General features: G+C 35.8%; 1 protein-coding gene across 1 annotated transcript in view; it reads left to right on the top strand.

Moving 5' to 3' along the window:
• The window catches only part of BBS9 (Bardet-Biedl syndrome 9), a 469654-nt gene that overhangs the window by 177281 nt on the left and 267722 nt on the right, over window positions 1-24651 (top strand). The window contains exons 10-12 of the mRNA XM_052638544.1: window positions 14408-14589; window positions 20134-20210; window positions 23698-23751. Of these exons, the coding sequence (XP_052494504.1) occupies window positions 14408-14589; window positions 20134-20210; window positions 23698-23751 (313 nt within the window). The remainder of the gene's footprint in view (window positions 1-14407; window positions 14590-20133; window positions 20211-23697; window positions 23752-24651) is intronic.

Below are 24651 nucleotides of genomic sequence, written 5' to 3'. Positions count from 1 at the left end.
TCACCTCATTAGAGCTGATTCAAATACACTTTTTAATAGTTGAGTAATATTCCATTGTGTATATGTAGCACAGCTTTCTTATCCATTCATCTGCCAATGGACATCTGGGTTGCTTCCATGTCCTAGCTATTGTAAACAGTGCTGTGATGAACATTGGGGTACATGTTTCTCTTTCAGTTCTGGTTTCCTTTGTGTATATGCCCAACAGTGGGATTGCTGGGTCGTATGGCAGTTCTGTTTCCAGTTTTTAAAGGAACCTCTACACTGTTCTCTAGAGTGGCTGTACTAGTTTGCATTCCCACCAACAGTGTAAGAGGGTTCTCTTTTCTTCACACCTTCTCCAGCATTTATTTTTTGTAGACTTTTTGATAGCAGCCATTCTGACCGTTGGGAAATGGTACTTCACTGTAGTTTTGATTTACATTTCTCTGATAATGAGTGATGTTGAGCATCTTTTCATGTGTTTGTTAGCCATCTGGATGTCTTCTCTGGAGAAATGTTTGTTTAGTTCTTTGGCCCATTTTTTGATTGGGTTGTCTATTGTTCCAGAATTGAGCTGCTTGTATATTTTTGAGATCAATTCTTCATCAGTTGCTTCATTTGCTATTATTTTCGCCCATTCTGAAGGCTGTCTTTCCACCTTGCTTACAGTTTCCTTTGTTGTGCAAAAGCTTTTAAGTTTAATTAGGTCCTATTTGTTTATTTTTGCTTTTATTTCCATTACTCTGGGAGGTGGGTCATAGAGGATCCTGCTGTGATTTATGTCAGAGAGTGTTTTGCCTATGCTTTTCTTCTAGGAGTTTTATAGTTTCTGGTCTTACATTAGGATCTTTAATCCATTTTGAGTTTATTTTTGTGTATGGTGTTAGAAAGTGTTCTAGTTTTATTGTTTTACAAGTGGTTGACCAGTTTCCCCAGCACCACTTGTTAAAGAGATTGTCTTTTCTCCACTGTATATTCTTACCTCCTTTGTCAAAGATAAGGTATCCATAGGTGCGTGGATTTATCTCTGGGCTATCTATTTTGTTCCATTTATCTATATTTCTGTCTTTGTGCCAGTACCATCCTGTCTTGATGACAGTAGCTTTATAGTATAGTTTGAAGTCAGACAGGTTGATTCTTCCAGTTCCATTCTTCTTTCTCAAGATTGCTTTGGCTATTGGAGTTGTTTTTTTTGTTTTTGTTTTTGGTATTTCCATACAAATTGTGAAATTATTCTAGTTCTCTGAAAAATTACTAGAGCTAATCAATGAATATTGTAAAGTTGCAGAATATAAAATTAACACACAGAAATCCCTTGCATTCCTATACACTAACAATGAGAACACAGAAAGAAATATTAAGGAAACAATTCCATTCACCATTGCATCTAAAAGAATAAAATACTTAGGAATAAATCTACCTAAAGAAACAAAAGACCTATATATAGAAAAGTATAAAACACTGGTGAAAGAAATCAAAGATGACACAAATAGATGGAGAAATATACCATGTTCATTGGTCGGAAGAATCAATATAGTGAAAATGAGTAAACTACCCAAAGCAATCTATAGATTCAATGCAGTCCCTATCAAGCTACCAATGGAGCAAGCTTCTTTTAATTTTGTGGCTTCAGTAACCATCTGCAGTGATTTTGGAGCCCAGGAAAATGAAATCTGACATTGTTTCTACATTTTCCCCATCTATTTGCCATGAAGTGTTAGGACTGGATGCCGTGATTTTAGTTTTTTGAATGTTGAGGTTTTTTTTTTTTTTTAATTTTAATTTATTTATTTTTGAATGTTGAGTTTTAAGTCAGGTTTTTCACTCTCCTCTTTGACCTTCATCAAAAGGCTATTTAGATCCTCTTCACTTTCTGCCATTAAAGCGGTATCATCTGCATATCTGAGGTTATTGATATTTCTTCTGCCAATCTTGATTCTAGTTTATGATTCAACCAGCCTGACATTCTGCATGATGTACTCTGCATGTAAATTAAATAAACAGGGTGACAATATACAATGGAAAAAATATAAATGTATTGTTTAACAGTTTCCATGGACAGAAGTCCAAATCAAGGTGTGAATGAATATTTCCTTTTAAAGGCCCTGAGTTAGAATGTATTCCATGCTTCTCTCCCAGCTTCTGTCTGGCAACCTTTGCTATTCCCTGGTTTGTAGATATATTACACCAATGTCTCTCCGTGTCTGTCTTTTCCTGATCTCCTCCTTTGTTTCTCTGTCACTTTTCATCTTTTGTCTCTTTTAAGGACACACATAATTGGGTTTCTAGCCCATCAATCCAAGAGGCTCTCATTAGTCTCTTAGCCTAAGCAAGAGACAGGTGTAGTCCAGATTGAAGAGGTGAGGGACTAGGCTGCAATCCTTGATGAAAGAAGCTATACAGTCACATTGCAAGAGCTGTGGATACATAGCAGGAGAAAATTTGGGCCATATTTGCAATCTACCACACTGATAAAGAGAAATGGGCAGAATGGAAGAGAGAGTTGAATAAGGGTGGGAATGGGTGCTAAAGTATGAGGCAGGTCCCAGTTTATGTCAAGGTAGATTGCATTCATTATCACTATAAATATTTAGTGTTGCTGGTATCATTTTATACATATTTGTGTACCTATGTATGCATTTTATTTGCTTCTTTTTAAACCCTCCAACTTTTCTGTTATGGAAATTCTTAAATATATACAAAGTAAGTGGATGGTATCATGAAGTGCCTTGTATCCAGTGCCCAGCTTCAGCAATTATCAGTGTTTATGTGGCATTTGTTGTTGTTCTGTCAGTCGTGTCTGACTCTTTGCAACCCCATGGACGGCAGCATGCCATGCATCCCTGTCCTACACTGTCTCCTGGAGTCTGCTCAAACTCATGTCCATTGAATCAATGATGCCATCCAACCATCTCATTCTCTGTTGCTCCCTACTCCTCTTGTCCTCAGTATTTCCCAGTATCAGGGTGTTTTCCAATGAGTTGGCTCCTGGGAAGTCTTCTAATAGTGATTTTAATTTTCATTTCCTAATGACTAATACTATTGAGGATTTTTCTTAGTTGACAAGTTTTATGCTTTACTCTGTAAAGTGGCTGTGGAGGTTTTTCCCAGTTAAGTTTGTTGTGTGTGTGTGTGCGTGTTTTCATTTATTTTAATAGTTCTTTATGTGTTTTTAAGGGTTCTTTTGAATAGAAGCTTTGAATATGAAATCTAACTTGTCATTTTTCTTTTATGATTTTTATTATCTACATCCTAAGAAATCTTTTATCTATTCCAGGTCACAAAGATATTGTTCTATATTTTCTTTAAAAAGCTTATAGGTTTTTTTTGTTTGTTTGTTTGTTTAAAACTTATAGGTTTAACTCGTATGTTTGGTTCAGTGATCCATCCCAAATTAATTTCTGTGTATACTGTGAGTTTTGTTGTTTCCATATGGATACCCAGTTTTTCAAACACCATTTATTAAAAAGACTTTCCCTTCCCCATTAAATGCCTTTGGCATGTTTGTTGAAAATCAGTTGGCTGCATGAGTGTGGTTTGTTTCTGGAGTCTCCTTTTTGTTCCATTGATCTATTTATCCTCATGTCAATACTGCATCGTCTTGATTACTCTAGATTTATGATGTGTCTTGAAATCAAATTATGACAACCCTCCATCTCTGTTCTTTTTTCATTATTGTTTTGCCATTCTAGTCTTTTTGGCATTTCCATAGAAATGTGGAAATCTGCTTGTCAGTTTCTAAAAAAAAAAGAAAAAAACTTTCCGGGATTTTCATTTGGATTACATTGCTTTATGGATCATTTTGGTAAGAATTATTTTAAACATCTTTTAGAGTACATCTTTTAAAACCATATTTTTGCTGATGTCACTCACTGGCTCAAAAGCCTTCACTGGTTCCATAATTATAAAGACTAAAGTTTAAGATCTTTAGATGGCTTTATTCCCAAGAATTTCTTTCCTCTTTATTTAATCCACTGAATGTGTATCCAGGCTGCTTGTTCTTTCTCTTACATAGTCTAAACTTTTCTCCTTCTTCTTCTCTCATTTTCTCCATACTAGATTTTCTTCACACCTGTTCTCCAAATCCCAAAGTCTCCAATATTACAATTATTTATGTTATAATGTAATGAATTACAAGTTAACAATAAGGAAGCTATAAAAATAAATTGCCACATTTAGAATGGATAAGCAATCAGGTCTTACTGTATAGCATAGTGAAGTATATCTCATCTCCTGGGATAAGCCATAATGAAAAAGAATATTAAAACATAATGTATATATGTGAAAAACTGAATTATTTTGGTGTACATCAGGGATTGGCACAACATTGTAAATCAACTATGTCATTAAAAACAAACAAAAAATAAATTGTCACGGGGCAGATAATTTAAAATTTATACAGCAGTAATTAGAGCACCAGAAAGTAACAAAACCTAATCAAACCTACCGAATAAAAAAACCAAACCCAAATAACAATCATAGGAAAATAGGACTTTACTTTTAAATAGAAAGATGATGATAATCTAAATAAAGGGTGGAGGACGAAACAAGAACAAAATACACAGTGATCGTGAGAACCATGTAAGAAGCACTTTCAATCCAGGACGTATTTGCAGACCGAGCCATGAAGAATAGTGGAATGATGCTGCATTGTGTATAGCCATGTACTTTATTTCTTTGCTACTACTTGGAAGTTCAAAACATTCAGGTAATAGGAAAAACAGTATGAATCAACTTCACAGTTCTACTGACATCATTTCCTTGCTTACACATCACATGTGAATTAATTCTGGAAATGAGAGGCAAATAGTAAATAAAAAAGACTAGAAGAATAGTATGCTCCTTCCTACTTTTTGTTTTCTGTTTTAGTATTATTTTGGCAAAGGCATGAAAGAATCCAAAATTGGCTTAACCATAGAGCAATTATAATATGAAGTATTTCTAGCATAAAAATTATTTCTCTTTTGTTTAAGGCATAATGTCTTCACAAGAACTAACCAGAAAGCCACATCCCTGTTAGATTCTGTAGATACCTATGAATCTACTTTATAACTCAGATAGTTTACAGTTGATAATTCTCATCCAAAGATATTGAAAATTTCATCTTATTCTTCAGAGTTGGAACCTGCTGACAATACTAGCTCCTAAATGGCTATCAAATATGCTTTTACTACTAAATTTCAAATGGTTTTGTCAGCTGTTAGGTTGGTGCAAAAGTAATTGCGGTTTTGCATTGTCAAAATTTGCCATTTGATATTGGAATACATTCTTAAATGTGGTTTTGTTATACATCATTTTAATGCACTTTTCTTCCTTTGTTTTTTGCTAGTGAACTACTGCATGTTGTTTGTTTTATATGTATGTTCGATTATGTGATGTTGGACAAAAAGCGAATTTGAGCTATTTTCTTATTCAAGTTTAAAATAGGTCATAAAGTAGCAAAGACAACTTGCAACATCAACAACATATTTGGCCCAGAGATTGCTAATGAACATAGAGTGCAGTAGTGGTTCAATAAGTTTTTCAAAAGACACAAGAGCCTTGAAGATGATGAGTTCATTGTCCAGCCATTGGAAGTTGACAGCGGTCAACTGAGGATCACTGAAACTCATTCTCTTATAACTACAGGAGAAGTTGCCGAAGAACTCAGTGTTGACCATTCTCTGGTCATTTGGCATTTGAAGCAAATTGGGAAGGTGAAAAGCTTAGTAAATTGGTACCTCATGTGCTGACTGCAAATCAAAAAAATCATCGTTTTTAAGTGTTGTCTTATTCTATGCAACAACAAACTATTTCTGAATTAGATTGTCACATACAATGAAAAGTGGATTTTATATGATAACCAGATATGACCAACTCAGTGACTGGACAAAGAAGAAGCTCCAAAGCACTTCCCAAAGCCAAAGTTGCACCAAATAGTCGTGGTCACTGTTCGGTGGTGTCTGATTCATTACAACTTTCTGAATCCTGACAAAACCATTACAGCTGAGAAGTATACTCAGACAATCAAGATTCAGTGGAAACTGCAGTGCTTGCAGCTGTCATTGATCCACAGAGAAGGGCTCAATTTTTCTCTATGATGCATCGCGGAGTGCCTAAACATCTGTGTCTACACTGAGTGCACATCCCATAACCAGCGCGTCAAAAGTTGAATGAATTAGGCTATGAAGTTTTTCCCCATCTGCCATTATTCACCTGACCTCTCGCCAACTGAGTACCACTTCTTCAAGCACCTTGACAACTTTTTGCAGGAAAAACACTTCCACAGCCAGCAAAAAATGCTTTCCAAGAGTTTGTTGAATCCTGAAGCACAGATTTTAAAAAAATTAATTTATTTTTTAACTGAAGGATAATTGCTTAACAGAATTTTGTTGTTTTCTGTCAAACCTCAACATGAATCAGCCATAGGTATACATATGTCCTCTCCCTCTTGAACCTCCCTCCCATCTTCCTCCCCATCCCAGCCCTTTAGGTTGATACAGAGCCTCTGTTTGAGTTCCCTGAGACATACAGTGAATTCCCACTGGATATCTATTTTACATATGATAATGTAAGCTGGTTTTAGAAAAGGCAGAAGAACTTGAGATCAAATTGCCAACATCCGCTGGATCATTGAAAAAGCAAGAGAGTTCCAGAAAAACATCTATTTCTGCTTTATTGACTATGCCAAAGCCTTTGACTGTGTGGATCACAATAAATTGTGGAAAATTCTGAAAGAGATGGGAATACCAGACCACCTGACCTGCCTCTTGAGAAACCTGTATGCAGGTCAGGAAGCAATAGTTAGAACTGGACATGGAACAGCAGACTGGTTCCAAATAGGAAAAGGAGTATGTCAAGGCTGTATATTATCACCCTACTTATTTAACTTATATGCAGAGTACATCATGAAAAACGCTGGGCTGGAAGAAGCACAAGCTGAAATCAAGATTGCTGGGAGAAATATCAATAACCTCAGATATGCAGATGACACCACCCTTATGGCAGAAAGTGAAGAGGAACTAAAAAGCCTCTTGATGAAAGTGAAAGAGGAGAGTGAAAAAGTTGGCTTAAAGCTCAACATTCAGAAAACTAAGATCATGACATCCAGTCCCATCAGTTCATGGCAAATAGATGGGGAAACAGTGGAAACAGTGGCTGACTTTATTTTTCTGGGCTCCAAAATCACTGTGGATGGTGATTGCAGCCATGAAATTAAAAGACGCTTACTCCTTGGAAGGAAAGTTATGACCAAGCTGCTGCTGCTGCTGCTGCTAAGTCGCTTCAGTCATGTCTGATTCTGTGCGACCCCATAGACAGCAGCCCACCAGGCTAGACAGAATATTAAAAAGCAGAGACATTACTTTGCCAACAAAGGTCCGTCTAGTCAGTTCAGTTCAGTTCAGTCACTCAGTCGTGTCCGACTCTTTGTGACCTCATGAACCGCAGTATGCCAGGGCTCCCTGTCTGTCACCAACTCCCAGAGTCCACCCAAACCCATGTTCATTGTGTCGGTGATGCCATGCAACCATCTCATCCTCTATCGTCCCCTTCTCCTCCTGCCCTCAATCTTTCCCAGAATCAGGGTCTTTTCAAATGAGTCAGCTCTCTGCATCAGGTGGCCAAAGTATTGGAGTTTCAGCTTCAACATCAGTCCTTCCAAAGAACACCCAGGACTGATCTCCTTTAGAATGGACTGGTTGGATCTCCTTGCAGTCCAAGGGACTCTCAAGAGTCTTCTCCAACACCACAGTTCAAAAGCATCAATTCTTTTGTGCTCAGCTTTCGTTATAGTCCAACTCACACACCCATACATGACTACTGGAAAAACCATAGCCTTGACTAGACGGACCTTTTTTGGCCAAGTAATGTCATGCAAATAAATTCTTTCATACCATCTTTCTAGATTCCATATATATGTGTTAGGATATTACATTTATCTTTCTGTTTCTGACTTACTTCACTCTGTTTAATAGGTTCTGGGTTCATCCACCTCATTAGAATTGATTCAAAGTCATTCCTTTTTATAGCTGAGTATTATTCCATTGTTTATATACCACAACTTCTTTATCCATTCATCTGTCGATGGACATCTAGGTTGCTTCTGTGTTCTAGCTATGTAAATAGTGCTGCAGTGAACGTTGGGGTACATGTGTTTTTTTTTCGATTTTCGTTTCCTTAGGGTATTTGCCTAAGAGTGGGATTTTTGTGTCATATGGTGGTTTTATCCCTATATTTTAAAGGAATCTCCATACTGTCTTCCATAGAGGCTGTATCAATTTACATTCCCACCAACAGTGCAAGAGCATTCCCTTTTCTCCACACTCTCTCCAGCACTTATTGTTGTATACTTTTTGATGATGGCCGTTCTGACTGGTTTGACGCTATATCTCATTGTAGTTTTGATTTGCAATTCTCTAATAACAAGCGATGTTGAGCATCTTTTCATGTGTTTGTTAGCCATCTGTATGTCTTCTTTGGAGAAATGTCTGTTTAGGTCTTTTTCCCACTTTTTGATTGGGTTGGTTGTTTTTCTGGTATTGTCTTGTATGAGCTGCTTTGGAAGTTAATCCTTTGTCAGTTGTTTCATTTGCTATTATTTTCTCCCATTCTGAGAATTGTCTTTTCACCTTGCTTATAGTTTCCTTTGCTGTGCAAAAGTTTTTAAGTTTAATCAGGTCCCACTTGTTTACTTTTGTTTTTATTTCCATTACTCTAGGAGGTGGGTCATAGAGGATGTTGCTTTGCTTTATGTCATAGGCTGTTCTGACTATGCTTTCCTCTAAGAGTTTTATAGTTTCTGGTCTTACATTTAGGTCTTCAATCCATTTTGAGTTTATCTTTGTGTATGGTTAGGAATTGTTCTAATTTCATTCTTTTACATGTAGCTGTCCAGTTTTCCCAGCACCACTTATCGAAGAGGCTGTCTTTGCCCCATTGCATATTCTTGTCTCCTATGTCAAAAATAAGGTACCCATAGGTGCATGGGTTTATTTCAGGGCTTTCTATCTTGTTCCATTGGTTTATATTTCTGTTTTTGCCGAAGCATAGATTTGGATGCTACAGGAATAAACAAACATTTCTCATTGGCAAAAATGTGTGATGATAATGATTCCTATTTTGATTAATAAAGATATGTTTGAGCCTAGTTATAATGATTTAAAATTTACGGTCTGAAATAGCAATTACTTTTGCACCAGTCTCAATGTGAGGAAGTAACTGTAATCATTTTGCATTTAATTTTGTAGATTAAAACAAATATCGTTCGTATGACCTTGGAGCATTTGTCTCTTTTAGTTTTTAATTTACCATATTTGACTCTTGAATACTTAAGCATTTTGTTTGAATAAAAGCTCTTCTGTACTTCATTTAAAGTACAGTTCAGTTAAATGTCAAATCATTTTGTTTCTTAGCATTTAATATTTGCTGAATATATAATACACTCTAAAAAATCATTTTGTATGAAGTGTTATTTGTTGCCTTCTGAGGGCAGCTATATAGAAATGGAAATTTCATATCTGACGCCAGAAATTCTGCAGCTTTTTGCAGCTGTGCTTATTATCTCCTAGTAACCAGTCTCTATTATTTTCTGTTTTTCCAGGGCTTCATTCTTCTTCTTTTTTTTATTTTTTGTAAAATGAAGGCATCTGAAACCTCTCTTCATAAGGTTATTGGGGTGATTAAGTGAGATAATGTGATTATATCTTCTAAATATGTTTTTATCTTTCCCTTTTCTTCATTCTCATGGTCCTTGCCTGTTTTTCCTGTATTAACCCCACCCAGAGTGGTCTCTCCACAAGCAATTAGAATAGATCTTTGTCAAAGATGAATCAGATCTTGGTGCTTCTCACTCTTCTACTTTAAAACCTTTTGTGATTTCTTATTTTTTAAGTATAAAATTCACAATTTTTAACAGTTTACAAGAGCCTGTAAGATTTTACTGTATGTAATTCTGTTGTTATTGTTTAGTCACTAAGTCGTGTCTGAGTCTTTGTGACACGGTGGACTGTAGCCTGCCATGCTCCTCTGTCTATGGGATTTCACAGGCAAGAATAGTGGAGTGGATTGCCACTCCCTTCTCCAGGGGATCTTTCCGACCCGGTGATGGACCTGTGTCTCCTGGTTTGGCAGGCAGATTATCACTGAGTTACCTAGGAAGCCCATGTAATAGGAAGCCAATGTAATTTCTGTATCCCTCTGAACTTTCTTCAATCTAACCACTTTGAGCTTCTTAGTTTCACTGCTTTTGTAATACATTTCCTCTGCTTGGAAAGATGAAACGCTTAAGGAATAACATATTTAAATTGGAGGGAAGCAGCCAAAATCAGGAGCTCAGTTGTAGCCATGTCCAGCTTTAGATGTCTGTCCGCCTTCCAAGTGGAGATATCAAGTAGGCCACTGGATGTACACAGTTCGACTTCGGGGGAGAGGTCTGTTTAGAGATATAAATGGAGCTGGCATAAAAAGGGTATTTTTAAAGTCATGGGATAGAAAGAGTTCACCAAGGCCAGAGTCCTCTACCTTTAGTCTGGTCACTTTTTTCTTTTTCTTTTTTCAAATCTCGAGAATCTACTTATAAGTCAGGATCTAGCTTCTGCATCCTTTGCCCAGTGAAGACTTGCTCTGCTGTTTCATGTATGGTCATTATACTGCACTCTTCATATGGCATCTGACATGTTCTGTTGCAATTGCTATTTTTTAAAATAGGTTTTCCTTTGCAATTAGACCAGAATTTTTTTTTTTATGGAGTCAGCACCATATCTTATTTGCCTTTGTAACTCTGGTATAGCAGATGCTTAATAAACATATCTTAAACAAATGATTACAAAGTGACTCAAAATATGTTCAAGTGATCAAGTCTAGCCTGTTGGGGCTAAGGAAGGACTGCCTACATTGAGTCTGCCTGCTGTGCGTAAGGGAATTGCCTTTAAATCATGTGCTCTGTATTGAGGCAGAGGAGTAAAAATTGAGTACAATAAGTAGTATTTAAGTTTTTAAGATTTCTGTGATGTCTATATCTCATAATAAAAACCACACTGAAGATTTGAAAGCTTGAAATATTTCTATTTTGTATAAGGTGCAGCTGGACAAGAAACCATTTGATTCAATGCATGTTCTTTTCATTTGTTTTTAAAGCTATTATTCATTTGTTTTTATTGTATTAGTAAAAGAAAGTGTTCATGTTTATTTTTTTGAGTATTTCAAATACTTTCAGATTGTTAATTTTATAGCTTGGCCTTGTCAGAAAAAGAACTAGATGAAACTTTTTAATTCCATAGATTACTCAACCTTTAAGTAGCTGATTCAAGTGAATTGGATATTCCCTTCGATCTTTTTCTTTGCGGATGTACTCATATTTTCATTGATTTGTAAGAGTTCTTTACATGTTAGATGAAATATATAAAAAAATGTTTATAGGTCAAAAACAGTAAATATCCACAACTTCATACAGTTCAACTTAAATCATATATTTTATGTTGGTTGCCAAGGTTTTCGCTAGTTTGTCTTTTGTTCTTTTTACCATGATGTTATTTTTAAAGCATATAACAAGTTTAAAACTTTCTTTGTGGTTTAATTTAGAGATCCTTTGCTTTGTAGTTTCCTCTATTGCTTTTTCACAGCAAAGTTCTTTCCCTCTCAAGGGCAGATAAATATTTTTGTAGTTTCATATTTTTAAATTTAACTTTTAAAATCCATCTGGAATTTTGTTTGAATGTATTGCTAGGGCCGGATCTGTTTACTGAATGATGAAACAATTACTTTCAGATTCCTGAGCTAGCTCTATTGTTTAATTTCATGCTCCATTGCTAAAATCACAAAATTATTATGTCCTAGTAATATAACATCTTTGACCTTGAGTCCTTGTAAAATACATTATTCTGGTTCCTTGGTTTAGCTGATATATTTCAAGGACCAGTAATAATCCTGAGACTTAATTTGGCAGTGTAAATGTGTAAGTAACGGGGTACACAATACTTGGTCTACTAGATGACATCTTCCAGCATAAAATTCTATCACTCACAACACTTTACACATTGTCACATGGACAGTAAATATTGTATAAGAAGGTATTTTTTAAGTAGAAAGATTTTTAAAAATATCTTGATTTTTTTACATAAAAAATGTAAAAAATACATTTTTTTACATTTTTACACCTTATATAAAAAAAACCAAGATATTTAAAAAATCTTGTTTTTCTTAAATAAAAATTAAATATTTGGGCTTTATACTTAAGTTGGGCTTAACTTTAGAAATGATATATGTATACTAAAAATTTTCCTTTGTGTTTAAGATAACGAATGATGACATTACTTATATGTTAAGTAGTACTATAGGCCTGTGTCAAACTGTCTGTCCCATCATAGACAGAAATTCCACTCATTTATTCTGAAGTTTTTAGAGCTTGTATTAGTGTTACTATGGAATAAAACATGCAATGTTAAATGAATTCAGCTATTCTAAATTTTTGTTATTTGATCCAAATTGTATGTAATGGCTCTAATGCCAATGATAAGAAAAAAGTAAATTTCTTAAGTTTTATAATTTAGTGTGAAGGCATTCTGGAGACCCTTGGTAAGCTCTTTCAGTAAGGAAAGATCCTGGCTCCTCTCTTTTCCTTTTGAACACCTCAAAACATCAGTAAAGAATTTTTTCTTTTTGAGACACTGAAGAAAATATGTGTATATACCAGTATCAAACTCTGTCTGAACTCAGAAACTTAATAGGTTCAGATAAATTTTTAGATAAATCCCTCGGTTTAAATTATTGCTTTTTGCCATCTAAAACAGTGGGATGTAACTGATTCTCTAATAAGCTATCCAGTTCAAAGACCAAATAAATTTGGATAGTAAGGTATACTTATATTGGCTCATGCTAGGTTTCCTTTATAATGGACCACTCAAAGGGTGAAGATGAAATGGATATAACCCTTTTGGATTCAAAGAGTTGATGATTACCACATTATCTGAGAACCTCTGCCTTTTAGTTTCCTAGTGTTTCCTTAGGACTTATTGTGTTCCCAGACTTTAGTAGGTCTGAGTAGAATGGGGAACAGACTAGCTCAATAGGGACAGAGGTTTGCCCTCTTGAAATGAGTTTGTCTGAGCTGGAAGTTGAGATTTCTATGGCCACTAGGTGGCTTCAGTTGTCTGAAAAGAAAAGGTCAGGTCCAGAGGTTCTGTAGGGGTGAAAACATTTTATTTTAGGAAAATAATTTTATTTGGCAGTATTTATTTTCTGAGCTAGATTGGCAGAACAAGTTTGTTCTACTTAAAGACCTTTGACGATCACCTACTTTCACCTTCTCGTTTCAGAAATAAGGGCATTTAGGAAGACTTCACCAAGTTGACTCAGCTACATTGGGCAGAGTTAGAGCTAGAACCTAAGTATCCTTTTACTTTTTAGGTAGTTTTTTAATCTGTTGAATCAGTGATACCAATCTATTTTTTTATTATTATGAAGTCACAGTACAGAATTACATATAGGCCCTGGAGAAAGATTGGGTAGGAATATTGTGTTTAAAGCAGATGGTAAAGTTGCTGGTGGCCACCTTGTGGGATGGATTGAGCAATGATAGTGTTTACTCTTAGTCAAGCTGAACTTTTAGATTAATGAGCTACATTTTTTCATGACCGAAGGAATTAAAAAATTCTTATTTGTTCTGAATGAGTCCTAGACCCTTATATATATATCCTAACTCCTTTCCTTCAGATGAATAGCACATTTTTTTCCCAAGTTATTGTCTCTCTCAAGTTTTCTGTTGTTTTTGATTAATATTTAACCTTTGTAATAGGGTTGGAAAACTTTTGTAAAAATCAAAGGCCAGTAGAAAACACAACAAACAAAGTCATTATATATCAGTTCAAAATGACTCATGACAATATTGAGTTTCTTTCCCTCTGAGCAGGATGGGGAGGAAGCAAATAGTATCATTTCATCTACTTCTATAGTAAGTTCAGGAAAACATACAACTTTTATTTTTTAAACATTTATGCTTAAGTTATTTATAATTTGTATATTATGGCTGTTTTCTAGAAAATAACAGAGATAAGGGAGACTTTAAGAGAAGGAAAAAAAGGGTGAAAGGGTAGGGAGGAAAAGAGATAATCAGGATGATAAGAGTGATGGGGAACGAGCTAGTAAGTGAGAGAAAGGGAGACTTCTGTCTGAAAGTGAAGGGAGAGAGAACAGACCAGAGAGCTCCTTGAATAGGAGTGCACGTGAAGGAAGCCATGTGAGTGGACCTGGGGAGGGAGGGGGAGCCTATGTCCCAAGGTTAGAGAGAAACAAAAGGAAAAGAGAAGGGCCCACATTTCTTTTCACGGCCTCCTCCATTTTCTTAATGGTATGTTGAAGCTGAATTGAATGAAAGTGTAGTTGGTTAAGTCTAAATCCATTAAACATTTTTAATTATGTCTCATTTTCTCCTTTTTTTTTTTTTTTAAAGTGATTTAAAGGGAGTGATAGTCACTCTGAGTGATGATGGTCATTTGCAGTGTTCATACCTGGGGACAGATCCTTCTTTGTTCCAAGCTCCAAAAGTTGAATCTAGAGAACTAAACTATGATGAACTTGATATGGAGTTGAAAGAACTTCAGAAAGTCATCAAAAATGTTAACAAGTCACAAGGTATCTCATTTTCAGCTTTCTATTATAATATTCATTGTAAAATTTATATTATTTTGTATATGTATAATATTTTGTACGTGTTGATTTTCTCCCCCTGGCTTAATTAAAGTCATTTTTGTGAAAACAGCATTGCTCTTTAACATACTAGTCTTTGCGCTTAATTTGTATATTATAGCTTCTGAAAGATATGGCCTATTTAAGGTAATACTTTTGTTAATGTGTTTCACAGACAGTGCTATCTAGGTTTTTTTCTTTAAACTCTAAGAAAGGAACATATATTTCTTCAGGTAGTGATTTTAGGCCTTTAGAAGAACATTACGGTTTAGAGTGATCATTTATTAACTTCTAATATCCCTGAAAAAATTAAGTTGCTTCTTTTAAAGGAAATCAGAGCAGTACATGAGTTACCACTTTATTACTAAAAATGTAGTCATTTGCAGCCCAGTGAGATAATTTATGTTTGTAGTTAATTAGCCATCCAAATGGAGTGTAGCTTATGGCATGCTGATTTCTAGTGACTCAGAGGCTGATGATATTTTCAGTTCCTGAGTTTTGTATAACTCAATATTATCTTACTTTGGGATTCACAAGGGTATAATTTTATTATAAATTAAAAGGAGAAACAAAACACCAATCCTGCAGTTTGAGTTGGACATGTGAAAAGCATTACTTTAAGTTCTCTTCTCAGGGTCAGGTAAAAGTATTTTTTTAATGAGAAAAAATATGGACTATTTTCACATAAAAGAAATGTTAAAACAAGTAGGAATAATAAAAGAAGCAGAGCATCAAAAGCCAACCAAAACAACAGAGCCAATCTTAATCCTGGTCCAATCACTTTCCTAGAGTTATGTATTTTTGAGTCTATATTACCAAGAGAGATTCAGAGGAATTTAGATAATATATTTCAAAATGTGAATATTCAAATAAAATTGTTTTGTTTTGGTTTTACACTTTCTCTTAGAAAGTTTTGAAAGTAAACAAATGAAACTTGGGTCTTTTAAGTATTTCCAAATATTTAAAAACCCATTTGTTGTCGACAAATTGGGTGTGTCATATTGCAATATACATGTTTCCCATTTTTGATACTAGTGTTTTGGGAATAATGGAATATAAGTCTTATTTTGTCATTTAAAAATATAATTAGGAAAAAAATATAACTGGGGAAGAGTGGCATATATATGTGTGTTTGTGTGTGTGTGTGTGTGTATGTGCGTATGAAACATGAAATTTACAGAGTTCATTAAATTTAATGTAACTTTTCACTCCAAGTTTTGTGTCTTGAGATTGTGGCATTTCTATAAACAATGTGCTAATGATATTTTGATTAACACTTGCTTATGTAAAACATTTCTCAGAAAAATCCCTTATAGCTAAGTTACTTTTTGGTGGCCAAAATGATGCCCTTGAGTACTCCAGTCTTTTCACCCAGGGATAGGCTATTTTACTTGTCATTACCCTGATTCTTCTTTGTATATTGAAATAACTGCTAATTAAGCTAGGCATGAACCCACAGACTTGAGTGCAAAGTTTATTATTTACATAACCTCAAAGTTAATATTTGAAGTTCTCTGCCCCTTCTTTGCCACCATCATTTGATTTTATTCATAAAAATGAAACATAGACTTTAAAAAAAAAGGAGAGACTTTTAACATAGTTTATTTCTAGAATATGGAAAAAATTTACTACTTTTTGCACTTACAAAATTGTGGTGTATTTGTTCATTAAAATACCTATAATTATATAAAAGCACCAAATCATTTCACTATAGCAGATTGTGAGAAGTTAAAACTCCGAACTTTTTGATGACCTCATTATTCATTTAAATGCCACCTATTTTAGTAGAGTGACTTTAACTTGCAAAAAAAAATGTTCATTTCAGTCTTGTGGGTTATGTTCAGCACTTAAAGTTGTTGTTGTTTTATTTCTTCAAAGCAATAATTGCAGCAAAATATAAAGCCAATTTAAAGAATACATTTTGTTGTACACATGGTGTATATTATCTACCATAGTAAAAGTATTTTTGAAGCTGATTTGATGTGTGTAAGTTACATGAGGAATGTATGTTATAAGCATGAAATAATATCAATAGTAATAATTTCTGTATGGCTCATGGATTTTGAAGCTTTTCATATTCAACTCATTAGTTAGAATCCTGCCTTGCATTTCTGTTACCAGTAGTCAACAACATTTGTTAGTAGACACTTTCAAAAATAGAGTTTCCTTACGATTTATTTAAATAGTTGATATGTTCTTTCTTTGGGATAAGTATGAAGGAATGAGTACAGTATTGACATAGACTCCCACACAGCATGTCTTCAGGAAGGAAAAGAGAGCAGTAAGATATAGGCATATAACTGAAAGTCTGCACCCATTTGAAATATGTCTAGGATAACTTAAGTTGCTTCTACCATTGAGTGGTAGAAACATTCTTGCTTGGTAACCTTTTTGGAAATTCTGCTGTTCAGACTTATGTCTGGCTGTCTATAACAGAATACCCAAATAAGGTGGCTTAAACAGGCAGAGGTTTACTGCTTTCTCATGGAAAAGAAGTCCAGTAATGAGCAGTCCAGGGTTGGTTTGGCAGTTCCACCGTCATGAGGGACTTTTGAGTCCTTCTCACCCGGGTCTTCTGTTGGTTCAGGATGGCTTCTGGAAGTCCTGCCTCACATCTGCAGCTGAGTCAGCCCACTTAAGGATCTTTCCTGGCAGCCACACCCTGAACAACTTCTGCTCATATCTCACTGGCCACTCCAAGCTGCAAAAGAGGCTGGGAAATTTAGCGTTTTGTTTGAACACTTGGGTTGAGTGCAAGATTAGGCTCCAAGCTTAGGATAAAATTGGACTCTTCTTTTAGTAAAGAAGAACCAAAGATTCATTACTGGGTGGGCAATGAGCAGCCTTTTGTGCTCTACGTTGTGGAAATTCCTATTCCAAATATTGCCATTTTGGTGAGACTGTCTGGTGGCGGTTGTAGGTGCTTCTTCTCTTTGTGAGACACCGGGTTCATGTGACATCATCCAAATGCTTTCTATATTTTTCAGTCAGCCATCCTCAGGGTTTGGGGGATGTTCCCTGTCAAGGTCACAAGGTTATTTCAGCAGTTCCAGGCAACATGTACAAATATGATTTCCAGGGAAGGAGACAGATATTTCTCCCAAGTCTCCCCATTTATTAGGGAGGAATAACTTGCCCAGAACCATATACCAGCACACCAACTCCCATCAGTTCTCACCTCACATCTGCCAGGATTAGGTTCCATGCTCAGGCCTGAAATAACAAAAGGTCAGGGGAATGAAATCACCATGCTTAGATTTGACCAATTCAGTGATTAAGATGGAAGTGAATTAGGGGAATTCGATGGAAGTGAATTAGATGGAAGTGAATCAGCAGAATTAGGGGTCTACCACAAAGGAGGAGGAAAAGGGAAGAATGAATGTTAGGGGGCAGCCAATAATCAGCACACATATATGTATTATTATGTATTAAGTGAAAGTTACTCAGTTGTTTCTGACGCTGCGACCCCATGGACTACACAGTCCATGGAATTCTTCAAGCCCAGGATACTAAAATACTGGAGTAGGCAGCCGTTCCCTTCTCCAGGAGATCTTCCCAACCCAGGGATCAAACTCAGGTCTCCCGCATTCCAGGTGGACTCTTTACCAGCTGAGCTACCAGGGAAGCCCTATGTATGTATATATACACGTATGTATGTGCATATGTGTTATTTATGTTTCTTGTTTATTTAGGGTCTCTACGGCTTGTTCATAATATCTCATTATGTACTATAAATGTTTTTGAAATTATGAAATTTTAAGTTGAAAATAAAACAAACATGGTAAAACCTATTCAGTCAGTACTGAAAGCATAAAACCCAGGTCTTACTTCTACTAGAGTGTTTCAGTGTAATCTTTATTAATAGTTTTGTGTATTCTGTAAGAAAGTTTTCTGTTTATATAATTGTTTTTACACAGATATGTGTGTATTAGAGACACTGTACTACATCTTGCTTTTTTAGATCAATAGCATATCTTGGAGTTCTTTCCTTGTCAGTATATAAAGATGGATAGCACTCTTAACAGTTTTGGGTTTTGGACCATTGCACGGTATTGATAATACCATAACTTAGTTAACTATTTCCCTATTAATAGAAATATAACTTAGATTTAGGCTGTTTTGTTTTTGATAATTACCAGCAACAGAGAAACCCCTTGGACATGAGTATTGGGTAAATGTTTGAAAATAGAATTGTTAGGTTACAGGGTATGTGAATTTTACATTTTGATTTGTTGTCGTTGTTGTTCAGTAGCTAAACTGTGTCCAACTCTTTGCAACCCCACAGACTGCAGCATGCTAGGTTTCTCGGTCCGTCATTATCTCGTAGAGTTTGCTGAAACTCATGTTTATTGAGTTGATGGTGCCATCCAACCATCTCATTCACGCACTTTTCCTCCTGCCTTCAATCTTTTCCAGCATCAGGGTCTTTTCCAATGAGTCGTCTCTTTATATCAGGTGGCCAAAGTGTTGGAGCTTCAGTTTTGACATCAGTCCTTCCAGTGAATATTCAGGGTTGATTTCCTTTAGGATTGACTGGTTTGATCTCCTTTCTGTCCAAGGGACTCTCAAGAGTCTTCTCCAGCACCATAATTCAAAAACATAAATTCTTCGGCACTCAGCCTTCTTTATGGTCCAACTGTCACATCCATATATGTCTATTGGAAAAACCATAACTTTGAGTTTATGGACCTTTGTTGGCAAATTGATGTCTCTGCTTTTTAATATGCTCTCTAGGTTTGTCATAGCTTTTCTTCCAAGGAACAAGTGTCTTTTAATTTCATGGCTGTAGTCACCATCCACAGTGATTTTGGAGCCGAAGGAAATAAAATCTGCCCTTGTTTCCATTGTTTCCCCATCTATTTGCCCTGTATGTGTGTGTGCGTGTGTTAGTTGCTTAGCTGTGTCCGACTCTTTGTGACCCCATAGACTGTAGCCGGCCAGGCTCCTCTGTCCATGGAATTCTCCAGGCAAGACTACTGGAGTGGGTTGCCATTTCCTCACAAAGTGATGGCAAACGATCTTAAGATGTCACAATCTTAGTTTTTTGAACGTTGAGTTTTAAGCCAGTTTTTCCACTCTTCCTCTTTCACCTTCATCAAGAAGCTCTTTAGTTCCTCTTCGCGTTCTGCCATTAGGGAGGTATTATCTGCATAACTGAGGTTGTTGATATTTCTCCTGGCAGTTATAGCCAATTTACTCTCATGGGTTATACTCTTTTGGGCTTCTAACAGTAGCAAAGGAGAGGGAATTGAAATTCCTAACATAGGTCAGTCAGTGGGTCACATATCTTTGGGAAAAAAAGACAGTTTTTCTTTACAGTAACGTAGAGGGGAAAGCTTTTCATTCTGTATTGCATCATTTTTTTTCAACATGTGAATACATTTATGGGATTGTCTTTTGATATAAGGTATAGATAAATCTTAAAACAACTTTATATAGCAATTTTTACTTTATGATTAAATATCTTTTTTTTTTCTCTTAATATTACAGATGTTTGGCCCCTGACTGAGAGAGAAGATGACCTGAAAGTCTCTGCCATGGTTTCTCCTAACTTTGATTCAGTATCTGTAGGTGTATTTGCAGACTTTAAGAGGGTTTGTGATAGTGGTGGACTCTGATATATTGGAATCAGATTGTATTGGTTTAAAATCTGGGCCTCCGGATAGAAACTTCAGGGAAGATAACAAGTTTTAGGCCTTGTTACTTTCTAGAAAAAAACATTTCTAGCATCTCAGTATGATAACAAGTTTCTTAGGCAGATTTCTATCTTAAAAAAGGGGAAGGGAAGGGGGTTTGTCAAAGAGGTTCTCACCATTACTCTGAATTTCCCTACTTTATTTTATTTTTTCAAACTTTTTCAGTACTGGAGTATTGAGATAATCCTACTCCAGATGAATAATACTGAGCCCACTACATTTTTGTTGAATGTTCAATAAGATAATGTTTATGAAAGGCATGACTCAGAGTTTGATAATATATAGTCTTTATTACAGTGACTGTGGTGGGAGAGTAATTTAAGAATAAAGGGTTGGGCCAGGAATAATTTTTTCTCTCACTTCTATTTGTGTGACCCAGAGCAAGGTATTTAATTTTTTGTCTCAATTTTCTTATCTGTAAAATGGTAATAGTAGTAGAATCCACTTTGTTGAATTATAATAATTAACTAACAAATCATTATAATAATATTCATGATCATCAACCCTACCACAGCCATCACCATTCCAGTTGTCTCGTGTGTGCTCAGTTGCTGAGTCATGCCTGACTCTTTGTGACTCTATGGACTGTAGCATGCTAGGTGCCTCTGTCCATGGAATTTTCCAGGCAAGAATACTGGAGTGGATTGCCATTTCCTTCTCCAGGGGATCTTTCCTAACCAGGGTTCAAACCAATGTCTCTTGTGTCTCCTGCATTGGCAGGCAGATTCTTTACCACTGCACCACCTAGGAAAATTGACTGCCATTTCCTTAATGCCAGTCACATAATGGGTGTTCAGTATATATTTGCTCTATAAATGAATCAGTTCAGTTCAGTCGCTCAGTCATATCTGACTCTTTGCGACCTCATGAATCACAGCACGCCAGGCCTCCCTGTCCATCATCAACTCCTGGAGTTCACTCAAACTCATGTCTGTCGAGTTGGTGATGCCATCCAGCCATCTCATCCTCTGTCGTCCCCTTCTCCTCCTGCTCCCAATCCTTCCCAGCATCAGGTTCTTTTCCAATGAGTCCACTCTTTGCATGAGGTGGCCAAAGTATTGGAGTTTCAGCTTTAGCATCAGTCCTTCCAATGAACGCCGAGGACTAATCACCTTTAGGATGGGGTGGTTGGATCTCCTTGCAGTCCAAGGAACTCTCAAGAGTCTTCTCCAACACCATAGTTCAAAAGCATCAAAGAATAATAAAGCTGAAAAACCAGAGGGGGGACTGCCCTTGGTTACATTACCTTGTCTTTTTGTTTAGTCTTCTTTAAGCACTTGTTAGATTACGGTTGGTTTTCTCTCACTGCCTGAAGTTGGGCCAAAATCTATCTAGTTTATCTGTCTGTACCAAAGTCGATCAATTTAGGCAAGTGATCAAATTCACTCATTTTACTGTATATGAGATCTATGTCATATAACTTTGCTTAGGAAATGACTTTGATATTTAGGTATCAGAACAGAATATAGTAAGTAATTCCATAGCTTTTTGAAGAATAATCTTAGTACAAACAGCCAACCCAAGTTGTGATAAAAATTGCATTAACATTGCCTTAGTATAGTAAGTTGGATATTCTTGAAAAAAAAAAAAAAAGTAGGACTATATATGAAAGAAACATTCACCCAGTTGAGTCACATAGTAGAGGTACTGTTCTAAACATTGGATATTCAGCACACCATTTCTCACTCTACCTGAAGGGTGTAGTCTGAGTGGAACATTTCTGCTTAGTTAGCTGACAAATGTACACACATTTTCTTGCCTTGGAAATGATTCTTTTTTTCCTTTGGGCAACTTATATAATTTTTTTCTAGGTTTTTCTCTTAGACATAGGCTATTTGAAATGAGGAATTCCCTTTCTGTTCTTTAGCAACTTTTGATCTTTGTGAGTAAAGGCTTTATGTAATAGCACTGTATTTTAATATGTATTTCCCCACTGGTAACCTGAAGTGCTTTTTCCTCCTAACTAGGTATCTCTTTCCAGCTCCATTTCCCCCATCTCACAGTTTTTTTCCTTCTTAAGAAAGGAAAGGATTCTTGAGAGTATCATATTCATCTCATTGGAAAACATCAGTCCAATGATTTATGTGGCTTTGGTGCCATATTGTCTTCATATAGCTATTTCTCTCTGGCTATAATTTCATGTTTCCAAAGGACTTTTGTCCTTGAAATATCAAGGTGTTTAGGCATGGATGGAAAAGAGCAAGAAACGAGAGATGTTGGTTTCTTTTCTAGATTTGCCGACAGCTAAATGTAAAACATTTCCTGGATTTTAGTACTAATTTTAGGTAATACTAGAGCAGAAAGCCTGGCTTAATATTTTATTTTCAGTCATTATTGTGAAAGCACACATCCAAAAAATAAAGTAATTTGTGCTAGACTGTTGTCTTTTATAGAAGAGACAAATATCGCTATCCTCTCTCCTTGATTGAGAAGTTGAATCAGAGTTCATATACAGTTTCCTATGGAATCATATATAGGATATGAATAGCCTTACTCTTAATTATGCTGATGACCATGACATCATACCAATCCCCACTGCTTAGAAGAGGCTTAATTTTTCTCAGTAAAATAATTCCAACTGAGTTAATTTAAAGTACAATGGATTTATTCACTGGTTGGACAGAGACTTTATGATCATAATTGTTCCCTTAGGAATCCATGTGGGTATTATTAGAAAATATGTTACCCTTTGATCTTATTCTGTCATTTAATGACCATATTTTTTCCTCTCAATCCACTGCTCTAAAAAATAAGTTATAAATTCTAAGGAAATATTTGCTGTATTATATTCTGAATTCTTTAAGAGAGAGGACCAGGTAACCCAGGCTGATTCTCAAAGAGTGAAAGAATTTATGATATTTACTGGTAAAAAAATAAACTGCTACTTTTGTTTTATTTTCTAGATGTCTTTATATCATTAATTACATGCCTTAGATACATATTATTAATTAGAATAAAGCATACCTTTGACAAGTTAAAAACACAAGGACCTAAAGAAAAGGCATAATGTTTATATAGAAAATATATAGAGGTCTTGTTTTATATAATATAAAGAATGAATTAATAGAATTAGTTTCAATTTTTAAGGAAATTTGGCAGTAGTTTGATAATAAAGTATGTGAACTTTTCTTCCCTTTTTTGGTGGGTGTGTTTTTTAACATTAGTTCATGACTTTCCAAATGAAGCCATCCAAAAAAGCCACAGTGATTCTTTTAGTCTGTCATCAGAGTGATAAATCCTTTTTGCCTTTTTTTTTTTGGTGGTGGGAAGTATAAATCAAACCCACTGTGTTTACTTACAGATGTATAGTACTTAAACAATTCTTTCCTCCCTTTAATTTTCAATTCTGTGTTTACAGCAAGCTACTGATGTTGATGTGGGAGCTGACCTTGTCCCTTCAGTCACAGTGAAGGTATTGTACCATAGTTCTAGGCTCTAATGTGCAAGCATTATCATGCATTTCATCACATCTGTCACTGTTATCACCCTATAAGTAGCATATGGAAATATAAAAGAAACACTTGGTAGGCAGAAGAGATAATACACATTTTTCCAAAGAGGACATCAAAATGGCTTAGCATCACTGATTATCAGGGAAATGCACATCAAAATCACAAGTGATGTCACTTCACAACTTAGAATGGCTGTCATCAAGAAGACAAGAGATAACAGGAGGATGAGGATGTGGTGAGAACGGAGCCCTTAAATATTGTTGGTGGGAATATAAATCGATCCAACCAGTACTGAGATGAGGTTCCTTAAAAAATTTAAAAAAAATCTTCTATATGATCTAGCAACTCCAATTCTGGGTATAAATCAAAGGAAATGAAAACAGTATTTCCCATGCGATACATACACTCTCATGCTTATGACAGTTTTATTCACAAAATAGCCAAGATACGGAAACAACCCAAATGCCCATCAGTGGTTGAATGGATAAAAAAAAGATATGGTACATTTACACCCTAGAATAGTATTCACCTATGAGAAGGGAGGATATCCTTCCATTTGCAACAACATGAGTGGATCTTAAGCACTTTGTGCCAAATAAGATGGACAGAGAAAGACAAGTACTATATGATATCACTTATATGTGGGACTCTGAAAAAGCTAAGCCTATAAAAACACAGGGTAAAATGGGCTTGAGGCTTCCCACGTGGCTCAGTGGTAAAGAATCTGCCTGCCAATGCAGGAGCTGCAGGAGATGTGGGTTCGACCCCTGGCCGTGGAAGATCCCCTGGAGGCAGAAATGGCAACCCATTCTAGTATTCTTGCTGGGGTAATCCAGTGGGCTGCAGTCCATGGGGTCGCT

The sequence above is a fragment of the Budorcas taxicolor genome, chromosome 4 (assembly GCF_023091745.1).
Source record: "Budorcas taxicolor isolate Tak-1 chromosome 4, Takin1.1, whole genome shotgun sequence".
Lineage (NCBI taxonomy): Eukaryota > Metazoa > Chordata > Mammalia > Artiodactyla > Bovidae > Budorcas > Budorcas taxicolor.
Note: the sequence above shows the minus strand (reverse complement) of the source record. Positions and strands in the feature narration are given on the sequence as shown.